At 50.3% G+C, this 14,226-nt stretch overlaps 1 protein-coding gene across 1 annotated transcript; it reads left to right on the top strand.

Moving 5' to 3' along the window:
* Window positions 1-10,105: 10,105 nt before the first annotated feature.
* LOC140910048 (homeobox protein Nkx-6.1-like) lies at window positions 10,106-13,223 on the top strand. Its single transcript, XM_073340160.1, has 3 exons — window positions 10,106-10,478; window positions 10,596-10,780; window positions 12,645-13,223. Exons 1-3 carry the CDS (start codon window positions 10,160-10,162, stop codon window positions 12,846-12,848), a joined length of 708 nt encoding a protein of 235 aa, XP_073196261.1. The 5' UTR covers window positions 10,106-10,159; the 3' UTR covers window positions 12,849-13,223.
* Window positions 13,224-14,226: the final 1,003 nt, after the last annotated feature.

Here is a 14,226-nt window from a genome sequence, read left to right as displayed (position 1 = left end):
CTAGGCACTACTATAATACACATAACAGGGTTAATCCTCGAACCTGGCCAGAGAGTTGTTGCAAAACCCAAACCATCTTTGCTAGCTCATTGCAGTCTCTTGGGCCCATCCCAGATTATTACAAAGACTTCATTTCCCGCCAGCAGTCTGAGAGAACAGACCAGTGCTGGGTTACATAGCACCTGTTAACATCACTGGGTTGGTCCATTTGTGACCTTTCATGTCATCTCGGTGGTGTTGAACTTTTCTGATTCTGGTAGCTCTATGGAAGGGGAAAGGTCGGAGCAAGCACAGATAACGGGATAGAGAGAGAACAGAACAGTGTGTGTTGGGAAATGAACTGAGGCATCCACTCATCATTCTGCAGCTGTTCATGCTGTATGGTTACCCGTTAGTTGAAGACCATTAAAAACAGCCCTGATATTTAGAGTGACCAGATAATATTGGGACGGTCCGCATATTAGGGGCTTTGTATTATATATGCAACTATTACCCCCCACCTTTGGGGGAAAAAAAGTGTCCCAATTTTTCACACTTAGTATTTTGTCACCCTACTTATACAACACTTGGTCTCAAACCATTTCACATGATCTTTAATGTATTTATCCACACAACCCCCCCACTGGATAAGCCAGTGCTATCAGCTCCATTGTACAGGTGGGGAACCAAGGCAGGGATCCTCAAAGATACTTTGGTATTTCTATTGATTTCAGTGACATTTGGGGCCTAGACTAGGGCCTGAGAGGCTAAGTGACTTGCCCAAGGTTGCATAGGCAGGTAGTGGCAGAGCAAGGAATTGAACCCCTGTCCTAAGTTCCTTCCCTGCACAGTTTGCATATTAAGCAACAAGGGCACAAAGTAAGTGATGCTGATGGCTGCATGGACAACCTGGGCTATGTGGTCCCAGTGCTTAAGTTGTAATGAAAGAGGTGCCAGGGCTCAAGGAATATTTTTACTTTCATAACTGATGCGGCAAGCCCAGAGGTGCCAGGGCTATGAAGTGCCAAGCCTAGACATGCCAGGGCTCAGCCCTGGCACAAATTAAGCATTGATGGCACCCTGTTAGCATACTGTCTGCTTCCTCCTGTTGGCTTCACTCTGTTCTTGCTCATCTCACAGCTGATCTATAGTTCTGTATTGCACCTTGCCAGAGAAAAGTCTCATAGGCCAGACCATGAATCCCTGACTCACAGGAGCTGTCCTGCTGAAGTTCTAACCACAAGAACCAGCCTTCCACCATGCTGGTGGCGAATTCAGAAAACATGTTGATTTATTATTGACTTTAAAGGGACCACAAACTGTGCTTAGAGGAAAGGGGATCCCAGACTGGCCCATAATAACTGTCAATATCAAATTGTTCTCTGGCATAACTCCACTGACATCTTTAGAGTTACACCAGGAACATATGTTACTTATATGTGCCCTAAATAATGCTCTGTTAAGTGCTAAGAAGACTGAAGTTTTAGTTCAAAACTGATTCCTCCCCCCCCCCTTCAAAACAAAGTCACGTTAATTGGAGAAATGCTGGAAAGGGGAGCCTTTGAGGGAATAACGTTGAACCCTGTGCATGATCATAACAGGCAAACACGCCACATATTAGAGAATGATATTGACCTCCTTTGTAAAGCCTTTTGAGATCTGTGGCTAAATAGTGCTAGACAAGAGCTAGGTATTAATTAATTAATATTATTATTAGGGTATTTGCTTTTGGGGAACTTCTCTCTCTTTTTGGTGGTGGGGGTTGATTTCTGCCTAACCCATTTTTTACACGAACTAAGGAAAGAAAAAGAAACATTTTGACTCCTTTTTTGGTGATCTGGTTTTATATCATGAGAGTCAATGGCAATTTTGCCCCTGAATTCAGTGGGACCAGGAACTGGCCTTTGTTGTGATAGATTTATTTAGACCCTCATCTTGTTGATATAGTCAGTAAATTTGGTCTGGATCTCTAACAATCAGGTACCAAAAGATAACTGTAATCCTCAGTGGAGCTAGAGGATATTATTTAGTAGGAAAGCCATAGAATTTAGATAGATGGACAGTTAATGGGTGGATGGAATGGATGACAGTGGCTAGACAGATTGATACAGTGAATAGACAGGTGCAGTAGATAGATACAATGAGTAGATCTATGCAGTAGGTACAATAGACAGCTAGATACCACACAGTAGGTAACAGGTTTCAGAGGGGTAGCCGATAGCTTGTATCAGCAAAATCAACGAGGAGCCCAAATACATTTGTTAGTCTCTAAGGTGCCACAAGGACTCCTCGTTGTTTATGCAGTATGTAGACACTGGAAGATGTAGTAGGTCAGCAAATGGGCATGAGGGTTTGTGGTTTCTGGTTCCAGGGCAGATTGAACCAAAAAGTCTCATAAAAATCCCAAAGCAAGGAGACCAGGCCTCCATCTAACCTCTAGACTTCACTTTCTTGCCTGCATAGCCAAACCAGACAGTCAATCCACAAAATGCCATGGAGCACTTCACCTTCAGCCCATCCCTTTCTTAGGCAAGCTCCAAATGCAATTGGCTTGCTAATGACCATCATTGTTATTAATTAGCTCCGAGCTTCTCTGCTCCAAGGCCCTGTGGATTAAAGAGGTTACACCTTGGGAGCAAGCATGAGACCCATTAGGGATAGTCAGTCAGTTTGCACTCTAATTGTTAACTAATGAAGACTACTGTTTGGGGACTGGCTAAGCTAAGTGTTTGCTGTCTGAAGTGAGTGCCTGGCAGAGAAAAGGGCTGTCCTGTTTATTATTGAGGTGCTCTGGCTCACAATTAGGAAGGCTAGTACTCAGAAGTGTAATCTGCAGAACTCAATGGGCCTCCAAACTGCTCTTTATTACTTAATGAAATGCAGAAAGGCAATGCTTGTTGTTAAATAATGATACCTTGCACCTTCCAAGCTCATGATGGCAAAGCTCTTTGCAAATGCTAATTAATTAAGTCTCCCAATGCCTCCCCCCAGGCAGGGAAGAATTATCATACATGGAAAGATAAGGAAACTGAGGTACAGAGAGGTGGGAGGGACTTCCACCAAGGCACACAGGCCATCTGGGACAGAGCTAGAAGCAGAAACCAGGATTTCCTGAGTCACAATGCTGGGTCTTCTTCACAAGTCCATGCCACCATCCATTCAGAAACAGACTGATTTATGATGAATGTATTAACACACACACTCTCCAGAAGGGACGTAGGAGAGATTAGCCCCCACCCCAGAGAATCTACAGCAAACAGATGAAGGGTGGTGGGAGGGGAGAAGGTGAAAGCAGATAGACAGAGTAGCCTGGGAGATACCTGGCAAAAAATAGGGCAATTCTCAATGGAAATAACAAGCCATTTGCCAATTATGCATATAGTACCTATTTGTCATTTGTTACCATTGTCCATTTTTGCTCATTTAAGCCCTGATCCTGCAAGAAGATCCCTCCGATTGTTGTGTCTAATTTAAATCTATTTAATAACAATTAGATTACAATGCATCTCTTACATGTAATTGTTTAAATTAATTTAAACCACACAGCAGGCTAGGAATTGAACTCAGGCCTCCAGAATCTCCATCCAGTGCTGTATAGGATGCACTACCTCCCTCTAAGAGCTTCATGTGCCAGGATATTCTGCCTGGCACCTTTCAAACGATCAGATGCCAGGGGCCACACCACATACATTGGATGTGCCTGCCCTAGAAGAATCCGTATTCCTGCTGCAGCACTGCCAGTGAGCCATTAGCAGTACGGTATGATGTGATGGAAACCAGGCTGGCTGCATTGTGGGGGCTCAGTTCTTTAGACTGAACAAGGCCTTGCAGTCTGGCCAACCCCAAACATTCAAAAATCCTGAGTCAGGCTCACCAAAAATCCTGAGAGTGGCTTTAAAATCATGAGATTATGTAACAATAATAGCTTTGGGGTTCTTGTTATTTGCCTTCTGCTTTTTGAGCCTTTTGGGTGCACTGGGGTCTCATTTTGAAGCTTTCTCCTCAGCCACGAGGGCTAGCAAGTTACCTTTGCTTTAAGAATGAAGGCGGAAATCATCACATACCCACTCGACTCCAGGAGCCGGGGCTTTAAGGAAAACAATAATTAACTACCAGGAGACTCAGGACCAAATCAGGAGAGTTGGCAACCCACTGTCTGGACCTTATTCTCACTCAGGAGACACAGGGGAGCCAGAAATACAGGTCTGCAGGTTCTGGCTTCCACACAAGATGTCACAAGTCTTCCAGGCCTGGGCACTCAAACCAGACAGTTAATACACAAACAGCTGGGGAGGGGCTAAGCTCCCAGACAGCTTCTATTCAAGGTGCAGTTATCAAAGAAAGCCCACCCCAGCTGACTGACATGAATGGGCTATTGAGGCCTGTATCAGCTCCCTTATGCAGGTGGCCCAGGCCCAGGCCTTTGATAAGCCATCATGATCATCTTTGCTGGGCAGATAACCCAGCCATTGCAGGCCTGTTAAAGGGAACAATGAAATCAGGTCCATTTTCCTCTGGTACCTTGGGGCAGGGCTACCTCCCTGCTGTTATTTAACCCTTGCAGTGCCAGGGATGGGAGATTAGGGCATGCTGAACTGTGGCTAAGGAAGTCAAGCATGGTGAGTGCAGTGTTATGCAGAAGCAGTGTTATGCTGAGGGGGGCAACAGGAGTTGGTAACCAAAGCAAAGGGATCACTCAGTGGGTGAGCATTGCAGGTCCAATGGGTTGGTAGTGGTGGGGAGGCTTTCTGGACTTTAGCAGTGCTTGGGTTCAGGGTGAGGTTACAGTTCATGTTTAATAAATTAGGTGCGTCCCTGAAAACAGGTACCTGCAGGGAAATGAGGGCCATGCTCTGTGCTCTGACACAGCTCTTGCCACCCTGTAACAATCTGAAGTGCTTTACAAAGAAAAGGAACTGTCATTATCCTCAACTGATAGATGGGGAAACTGAGGCACAGAGCTCCACTTTTCAGACTCACCGAAGAAGCCCCATTGACTTGCACTGAAACATAGGCTCCTGAAGACCCGATCCTCAACAGAGTTCGGCCCAGATACTCCTGGGCATTTAGGCACCTAACTCCTATTGAAATGAATGGGCATTAGGAACCTAAATGCCTTTGCGATTTGCCCAGAATCACACAGGGAGTCAGCAGCAATGTCCGGAAGAGAACCAAGGTTGCATGATGCCCAGCCTCGTGCACTAAGCTCCCCTGCGCAGCTTTCTGCAGTGATGACAAGCTCTGGAGGGGGCTGGGTTACAATGGCCCACAAGAGCCATCGGCACTGGGCTATTCTAAAAGGGATGCAGGAGGCAGACCCGAGAAGGCTGCAGCTGGGGTGCAGAAGGTGGGCTGACTGTCAGCTGGGTCAATGGGTGGCACAAGGAACTCAGCTGAAAGTCGGTATTGAGCAAATCCGTTGGGACCTGCACAGTTTCGTGGACGGGGCCTTGGAGTGGGGCTCAGGAGACCTGGGAGCTAGGCCTGACGCTACCACTGACCTTTTGGGTGATCTCTGTTCTTCTGTTTCTTCTTGGATTGGCTTGTCTATTGAGGTTGTACTCTGGGGGGAGGGAGGAGCAGAGACAGTCTCTCACCGTGCGCACGTACAGCACCTAGCCCTGTAATATAAATAATACTGGGTAAGTAAAACAGGGCCTCCTAACGTCTCTGTCCCAGAGCTGAAACCAACAAAGATCAAGCAAAAGAGAAGGATTCCCACACAGCCATACAACCTCCTGTGCCCTAGGGAAAACACATGCCATTGTTTGCAGCTATCTGGCCTGGATGGAGGAGACCTATTCGGTGATGTAATTAAAAGGGGATTACAAACCCTTGAGGAAGCGCACATGCAGGGGTTAATGCTGCCACCTCAGGATCTCAGCAAGGAACGGAGAGCCGCTGAATTAGGGAAGCAAAGGGAAAGAAAGTCGTTTGACCTGAATGTTTTAGGGAGTTTTCAACAGACAGTTTAGGGCTGTTAGCTGCGTCCCTCGAAAGCCAGACAGACTGTGAGACTCCTGTGCACTACAGCATGACCCCCACACACGCACCCTCCCCCCACTTAAAACACTGTCAGGTCCCATCTCTACATATAAAATGGTCAGGGGGCAGATAGAAGGTTCTGGGTTAGTCTGGTCTCCGTACAGGAAAACCAAGGGGGCTGCGGCTTTGCAAAGACAAGGGCAGGGCAGGTTCAGACCCCTGGGGGGTAAGTGAGAGGGTTGGATACAAATTGTCTAGGACAGATGAGTCGACTTCTGGGTCCCACCCTTCTTCCACTTAAGAAAAATGGCAGAACTGCTATTAAAATTGCCCCATCCAGGGCTGCCGATACCGCCCGGAATCCGCTCTGACGATGTGGTTTAGCATAGTGCTTCTTCCCCTGGATGTTATTTTTTTGTTTGGTTTACTGTAACCGGCAATAAACCCAGTGAATGGGTTAGCATGAGCTGAAGCTGTCCCGTTCTCCAGGGCAGGGGAGTGGACAGATGTCTGTGTGTTTTATTGCAAAAAGGAAAGGCCACGCCACCAGCCTGGGTGCTATAAATGAAACAGGACCAGCATGGGAGGAGAGGGAGGTCTGAGAACAGCGCCTCTGCATTCTAAACAGCACCAGCTCCCCAAGTGTTACAGGTTCACATGGCAAACTGGACCAATTCCAGAAGTGCGAGAGGTGCAAAGGGGTTTCCACTCTGTGTGCAATACGGACCTGGGGAGAAGGAAAATCCACCTGAATGTTTTGCTGGGCAGCACTGCTGAGACTGCAAGCTGGGTCTGCAGTATGCACTGTAGCGAACCAGATGGATACATGACATAGGGCTGAGAGATGGAGCATAGTGCAGGGAAATCATTTTGGGGCCTGTTCCTGCTCCCATTAAAGCTGCCTATGTATGAGGACGCAAACCAAAACCGCAGAGCCAAGCCCCATTCCCGATGCCAGGAAAGTCCTGACCCACTAGCTTGAAGCCTGAACAGCTGAGCTGAAATGCTACGAGCAGAAAACGCTGGTCCATGTGCCAGCTTTCTGTCTGCAGCCTGGATGGGGAGAGGGGCAGTTTTAGTGCCAAAGGGAAGGGGCAGGTGGGAGCCCAGCTGTTCCCGGGGGAGGAGGAGAGCAGAGAGAGACACATCTCTTGTAAACAAAGCTGAGGCCAGGGTAGCTTCCCCTCCATTCACTTGCCCAGCAAGGTGTGGGGCTGACAAGGGGAGGGGCTCGGAAGATCTGTTGACCCGCCAAACACGGCTGTGTTTGCCCATCTCTTCTGCAAGGGGATGTCAGGGAGGAAAAGTAATTTGGAAGCTCGGCAGTCACAGGGGGCTGATGCTCCGAACAAGCGTTTGAAGGTGTGTAACCCCCCTGGATTTGGGACGAGGAGGGGGCAAAGTTTGCTGAGCTGCCTTGTTTTGAAAAGGGAAAGTACACACGAATGAAATGGGGTGAGCATGCCCATCTCCCCCTTTTAAAGGAGCCGTACTCCTTTTTATCTCGGGCCTTTCAAGGCTGGTAATTAAGAACTAATAATGACATATCTGCTTTGCAAGGCTGCCCTTTCATCTCGCCTCTCACACAGCCCTTTATTTGCATCGGCCCGCAGCAGATGCTGGACGCTCCCCACAAAGATAAAAAGCAAGACAACAGAACCCAAGCTGGCTCTTCGCTTGTGGGGCGGCCACCTTGAACTTTTATGGCTTCTTCAAATTGCAGCTGGAGCAAATCCCTCCTTGCGGGGACGTCACTGATGGCGATGGAGTTTACACCCAGGGTGGATGTGTCCCACTGGCTCTGTATTTTCAAATCCGCCTCCACCCCACCAAGACGCTGAGGAACAGTCAGGTTGCTGAAGCTGAGTTGTACGCAGTCAGGCCCAGATCCTCAAAGGTGTTTTGGTGCCTAACTCCCATTGGTGGCGTTAGGCTTTTTTGGGGATCTGGGCCTTACTTCCCCCACATCTGGTGCAGAAAGAGAACAGGGTGGGGAGGTTTGTCCTGAAGTCTCCAGGAATCAAAGATTAATCTTTAATGAGAGACGATGTCATGGGATGAAACCTCCAGGTATACGTCCAACCAACACTGGCATCCCTATCTCTGATTGAAAGCCTGGTAACTTTGGGCCCCATCCAGCATTGTCTATTTTCCCTTAGCATCAGTGGGCAAGGAATGCAGCATCCGGCCCTAAAATGTGCTCCTCGGGGGTGGGGAAACCTGGAGCATTTGCAGTGGGGTCAAAGGGCCGGGGGTGAGCGTACACCCCTGGCCGTCATGGGAGCCCAAGAGGGGGCAGCGTGAGCAGGAGCAGAGGGCGACCCCCTGGGAACACCAAAGCCCGTTAATGAGCAGATTAAAACTGGGAAGACAACAGCAAACCTTCCAGCCCTGTGATTCCTGCCTTGTGTGTGCGTGTGTCTGCAGGTGTCCCAACCTGTGATTCCTGCCACCTTGGGGGGGGGGGGGTGCGCTGCTTCAAATGAGCCCCATAATGACTTTCTCAGCTCTGGGAGTGGGCCCTTCATTTCCCTTGCTTTTATGGCGGGGCTCTCCCCTCAGCAGGCTCGGTCCCTGGAACCTAGTGAAACCAAAGCTAAGGGGAGACGGAGGGGGTTGGGGGGTGGGACATTACACTGTCTCTTGCCTGGCCTTGCAGGGGGAAACGCTTTGCAGATGTTTTGGGCCCTGGCTTGCTCTCTCCCTCAACTCCCATTTCCTCCCCAATAAAAAGAAAGCCATGCTGGAGTCTGTTGACTGGGGCCAGCCCCCGCCCCCGCAGGGCCCCGGACGGAGGTGTGACTTTTCCCAGCTCATTAGGGAAAGGTGTACAATTTTCAGAATTTCAAAACCTAATGACCATCTGAATCCCATCAGTGGAGCCCGCCACGATGACCAGGTAGCAGCAGCAGCCAGTGCTGGGAAAAGATGCAGGGGTTTGGGTGCTGGCCTGGGACACCTGGGTTCAATTCTCTGCCACAAACTCCTTGTGCGACCTTGGTAAGTCACTTAGACGCAGATCCCCAAGGGTACCTAGATGCTTAATTCCCATTGATTTCAACTTGAGTTAGATGCCTAAATACTTCTGCAGATCTGGGCTGTATTCGCTCTGTGCCTCAGTTCCCCATCTGTAAAATGGGGATAAAAGCATTTCCCTACCTCACAATAATGCTCAAATGCTATGGTAACAGGGGCCATATCAGAACCTGGGATCAGTAGCTCCATAGACAGCAGCAGCACGGGTCTGGGCGCATGAAATGCCGGATTCTGCCACCCCTATGCACATTGAGTATCGCCGCATTCTGCAAGTTGTCCCACTGAAATCAAGCAAGGTGCTTCTCGGCATGAGTGGGGGGAGGGGGGGACAGGATCCGACCCTAAAGGGTTAATTCATAAGAACAAAGAGCCCCCAAATGCAGAGGGCATCAAGCGAGAGAGGGGAGTGAGGCACAAGGAAAAGCAAAGGAATCACTACCTCAAATGGAGATATAAATTGGTGCCACCAATAACCGTGCAGCCTGCATTCCCCTAACCAGGAGGAAGTCCCCGGAAGCTAGAGTGTTCCCATGTGAGCCAAGCTTTGCTTCCTTACTCTTCAGGCCTGTGGGCCCCTTCCACTGCCCTAACTCTGGCTCTGGGGGTGGCATATTTCCAACCAAGGAACCAGGGCAGAAATTGGCACGGAAAAGGGGGTTGGGAGAGAGGAGACCTTGGGGCGCTTTGCCTCCTGGATTTATGTACATAGAACCTCTCCCCCCATCTCCCGTTTGTTGCCATATCCATGGGCTGGCAGCTCCACCGGAGTTGACAAATTGGAAACAATGGGATGGAAGTGACTCTGGAGGTTTGTGTGTGTGTAAACCCAAGGGGCACGGCACCAGCGACCCTGGGATCTTGGGAGATTTCTGAAGCTCCTGTCAAGTGGATCTCACCCCACCCCCCTTTCCAGCTCCCCGGCCCATCCATTAATTGGATCCCTTGTTGGTCCGGACACCTTTTTCATCTGCTACTTAGGGGCGAACAAAAGCTCAGCAGGAGCCATTAGCACTTCAGGGTCCCTGCTCCGGATATAAGGGAGGGAGCGGGGCTGGCCTGTCTGTATGATCAGGCCAGGAGCGCGCTCAGCCCCTCACCTGCCGCCTCCGCCTCCTCCCGGTGCAGGGACCCCCTCGCCGATCTCTGGCACAGCCTGGCCATGCTGACTACGACCCTGCTGCCCTTTGGGCTGCCCGCTCCGGCCCTGCTGACTCACCCCGGCCCCCAGCTCCCCGGACACTCCCCCAAGGCTCCGGCGGGGAAATCCTTCACCATCAACGCTCTGCTGGGCCGGGCAGACCCCTCGCCGCCGCCGCCGCCGCCGCCTCCTGGCCCCGGGCGCTGGGACCCCGTCTGGCCAGACAGCGCCTGGCCGGGCGGTGCGCTCCAGCTGTGCGCCCAGGCGCATCCCCTCCTGCAGCCTCGGCCGCTCTATCCCGTCTGCTACCCGGGCTGGCGGGCCCCTCTGAGAGCCCCAGGTAAGAGCCTGATGTCCCCCGACTCTCCCCACCGCTCCCCCCGCCCCGGCCGGGGCCCCCCACTCGTGGCCACGCAGCCCGCGCCTCTCCTCTGAGCTGTTTCGTCTTTACGCACAGGGTATCTGCTCTCCAAATGCTGCTTCCCAGGCTTCAGAGCCAAGTCGGGCAAATCCAAGCGGGTCAGGACCATCTTCAGCAGCGACCAGCTGGCCCGGCTGGAGAAGGAGTTCGCCCGGCAGCAGTACATGGTGGGCACCGAGCGGTGTCTGCTGGCCTCCGCTCTCCACCTCACCGAGGAGCAAGTAAGACAAGCCTGTCTCTCCCCCAGCCCTGTACCTAGATGGTAGGGATGGCAGTGCCAGGGGAACCCAGGAGGATAGCGCCTCCTCCGTCTGCAAAGTGGCCTGCGCCATGGCCTGGATCCCCAGTGTGTCCAGCTCCAAGGGGGACAGAAAGAGTCAGATGAAGCCACCCAGGGCTTGAGCCCTACATAGGCTTCACAGGTTTCTCTGCATCCTCCCTGGAGTTCGGCACACATTCCCGTTGACTTCAATACAAGTTTTCCTCCAAATAAGGATGCTCCAAATAAGGGCTGCAAGATGGAGCATTTCCCAATTCTCCACCCCCCACCCCCCAGTGCAGGACTCACTCTCCCATGGGCTTTCTCTAGCTTTTCTATGGGGGGGGGGGGGGGGAGAAGGGACTGTATACATAAGAACCTCCCAAGGGAAGGGGAGTAGAAACCTTCTGGAGTCCAAGGCAGACTGAATAAAGTCCTTGAGAACAAATAGGGGTGTGTGTGGAGGGGAGAATTCCAGCAGCAGCTCCCATCTAGGAACAATGTGGAAACCTCTGTGAGCTTGATTCTGTCCTCCTTACTCTAGGCCTGACCCAGAGCCCACAGAAGTAGATGGGACTTCTCCTGCTGGCTCCAGGGCTTTGGATCAGGCTCTCTGAGTAGCTCAATGGCTGTGGCTCAAGGTGCTACTCACTGGGAGTAAGCGGGGAAGACTCTAGTTCCAGAGGCTCTTAAAAGCTGGATTTTTTGTACCTATTTCTCTTGCTGCAGTCTGGGATAGTAACAAGTCTCTGAAGTCTGAGCTTTCCAAAACAGGGCCCAGTATTATTGCTTATATCGCAGCAACAGCTCCACTTAGGAACTGGGTCCCATTATCCTAGGTGCTATAGGACCCCTGGTCAGAAGCAATATCTTCCCCCAAAAGCTTACAATCTAAATAGACAAGACAAAGTACTATTCCCCTTCTTCTCCAGGTGGGGAACTGAGGAACAGACAAGCCTGTAGCAGAACAGGGAATTCACCCCAGACTAACCATTGGACCATTCCCCACTCAACACCCCTGGATGCTGCTACCGTGGCAAGCTGCCCTGATGAGATCCAGCTGATGGCTAGGGCCCAGATCCTGAAAGGTATTTAGGTACCTAATGCCCATTGAACTCAATTGGAATTAGACACCTAAAGAACTCTGAGGATCTGGGCCTAGGTTCTCAGCATCTCACAGGAAGGAGGAATCAAACCCAGCTCTCCTGAGTCAGTCAACACCCCTTTACCCCCATTCAGGGATAACTGGCTCTCTCCAGCAACTAGTCAAATGTGTATTTCGACTGATCCTGATCTGACCAAAACCAATGGGAGTTTGACAGCTAATCGGCACAGGATGGGGCCCTCGGATGGGCCTGTTAGACAGGGATCCATGAGGAGAGGCAGAGGGGGCTGGCTGTCATCTCCCACACCCCCACACAAACTTTTCAACCAGGGAGGCGTCTCTGAAGCTCCATCTACCTCAGGTTTTGCATGGGTGTCCGTCACCACAGCATCTGAGCCCTTCCAACGTTACTAGGGCTGTGTCTACACTGCCCCTTTCAGCGCTAAACTTGAGTCGTTCAGGGTTGTGAAAAAACACCCCCGAGTGACAAGTTTTAGTGCTGAGAAGGGCCAGTGTAGACAGCGCTTTATAAATAATAAATAAATAATAAAGCGACCACCCCTCATTCGGGGGGGGGGGTGTTATCGCCCTGGCAATAAAGTATGTCTACACTGCCCACATCATGGCGCAGCTGCGGCAGTGTAGATGTATCCTAGATCTGCTTAGCGAAGGTCCCTGGTAGAGTCTGGGTTTTAAAAGTGAAGCGTTTTCTGTTCCAAAGGTAAAAGTGTGGTTCCAGAACAGACGGATTAAGTGGAGGAAGCAGAGCCTGGAACAGCAACAAGCCAAACTGGTGAAGATGGGTCTGGCCACTCCCCAAAGGAGCCAGGATTCGCAGACCTACGAGGGAGAGGAAGGGGACAGGGACTTTACCAAGGAATCTACCAATGATCAGGAAGGTTTGTCCTCCCCTCACTTGGAGTAATCTACTGCACATCTCTCTGGACAGACTCTCCTGTTCTGTGCTTCGGGTCCTCACCCCTGTACATACTGTATTATAGCTGGCAACGTGCATATATAATATATACAGTGTAGGGATTATTTTTTGCAGTGCAAAAATAGATTAATTTATGCAATTGTTTAAAAAATAAAACACAATTAATCTGCTACTCTAGCCGGCTCAGGTTCTTACACCAGGCCTGTCACTGGGCTCTGGGCACCTACATGTGAATTACGTAGTCATTGGCTCTGTAATGTAAAACAGTAGCACTCAGTAGGCTTCTCTGAATCGGTGTCAGGATAAAAATGTATCCCAAAGTCATCGCCCCCTTCTTATTTATTTAACAACCCCTCCTCCCCCACCCCCTTCATAATAAATCTCTGATTTAGCCTGGAACGCTGCCTTTCTTTGTTCATGGTAACGCACTTGCAGGATTTTTTTTCGTCTTACTGGCATGACTTCTCGTTGCCTAGCTGCTCTTTGTATAAACAACAAAACTTTTTGGTGAAGTGGGGAGATAAAATAAAGGCACTTCCCCCCACCCCCAAACAGAATGGATTCTCGATGAGTGGGGCATAGTAGGAATAACAGCTTCATTCTGGCAAAAGAATAAGATAATGGACAAATATGGAGATGTTGGGTTCGCTCCTTTCACACACCCTCTAAATCAGAGGATAAGAATCAAAACTGGTGGGTCTGAGAGATTTACACTGCACTAGTCCAGCTGCGCCACTGTACTGCTTCAGGGAAGATGCTACCATGTCAGCGGGAGAGTTTCTCCCATTGGCGTAGCTAATCCATCTCCGCGAGAGGCGGTAGCTATGTCTACCCTGGGGTTAGACTGGTAGCGTTCAGAGGTGTGGATTTTTCACACCCCTGAGTGACACAGTTCACTAGTGTAAGTTTACAGGGTAGACCTGGCCTTGGTTTGTTCTAACCTCTCTTTGTTTCCAGTGTTGTAGCCATGTTGGTCTCAGGATATGTGAGTGCCGAGGCTATCCAGCCAAATGAGAGCCTGTCCAGGGAATGAGGGAGTTTACAGTAGTCCAGACAAAGGGGAGCAGAGAGGCAACGGGACTTGCCCACGGTCACACACAGGGCAATGGCAGTGGCTGGGAATAGAACCCAGGCATCCTGACTCCCACTCGAGCACACTAAGAAAGATAAAAAGCAAACAGCGCTGCTACCTCTGTGTTCGTTATTCCACAAGGAATTTTTGTTAATGCTGAAAGAGAAGAGATAATATTGTGTCTTATAACATCGCTTGGCAAATGCACATTGCCCTTAAAAACGGGCAAGGGCTGCAGGCTAGGACCCCGCTCATGCACAAACAGCTGGGAGTAGTCCGAGCTTCCAGGTGCCT

Source organism: Lepidochelys kempii, chromosome 4 (genome assembly GCF_965140265.1).
Source record: "Lepidochelys kempii isolate rLepKem1 chromosome 4, rLepKem1.hap2, whole genome shotgun sequence".
NCBI classification, from domain to species: domain Eukaryota; kingdom Metazoa; phylum Chordata; order Testudines; family Cheloniidae; genus Lepidochelys; species Lepidochelys kempii.
Note: the sequence above shows the minus strand (reverse complement) of the source record. Positions and strands in the feature narration are given on the sequence as shown.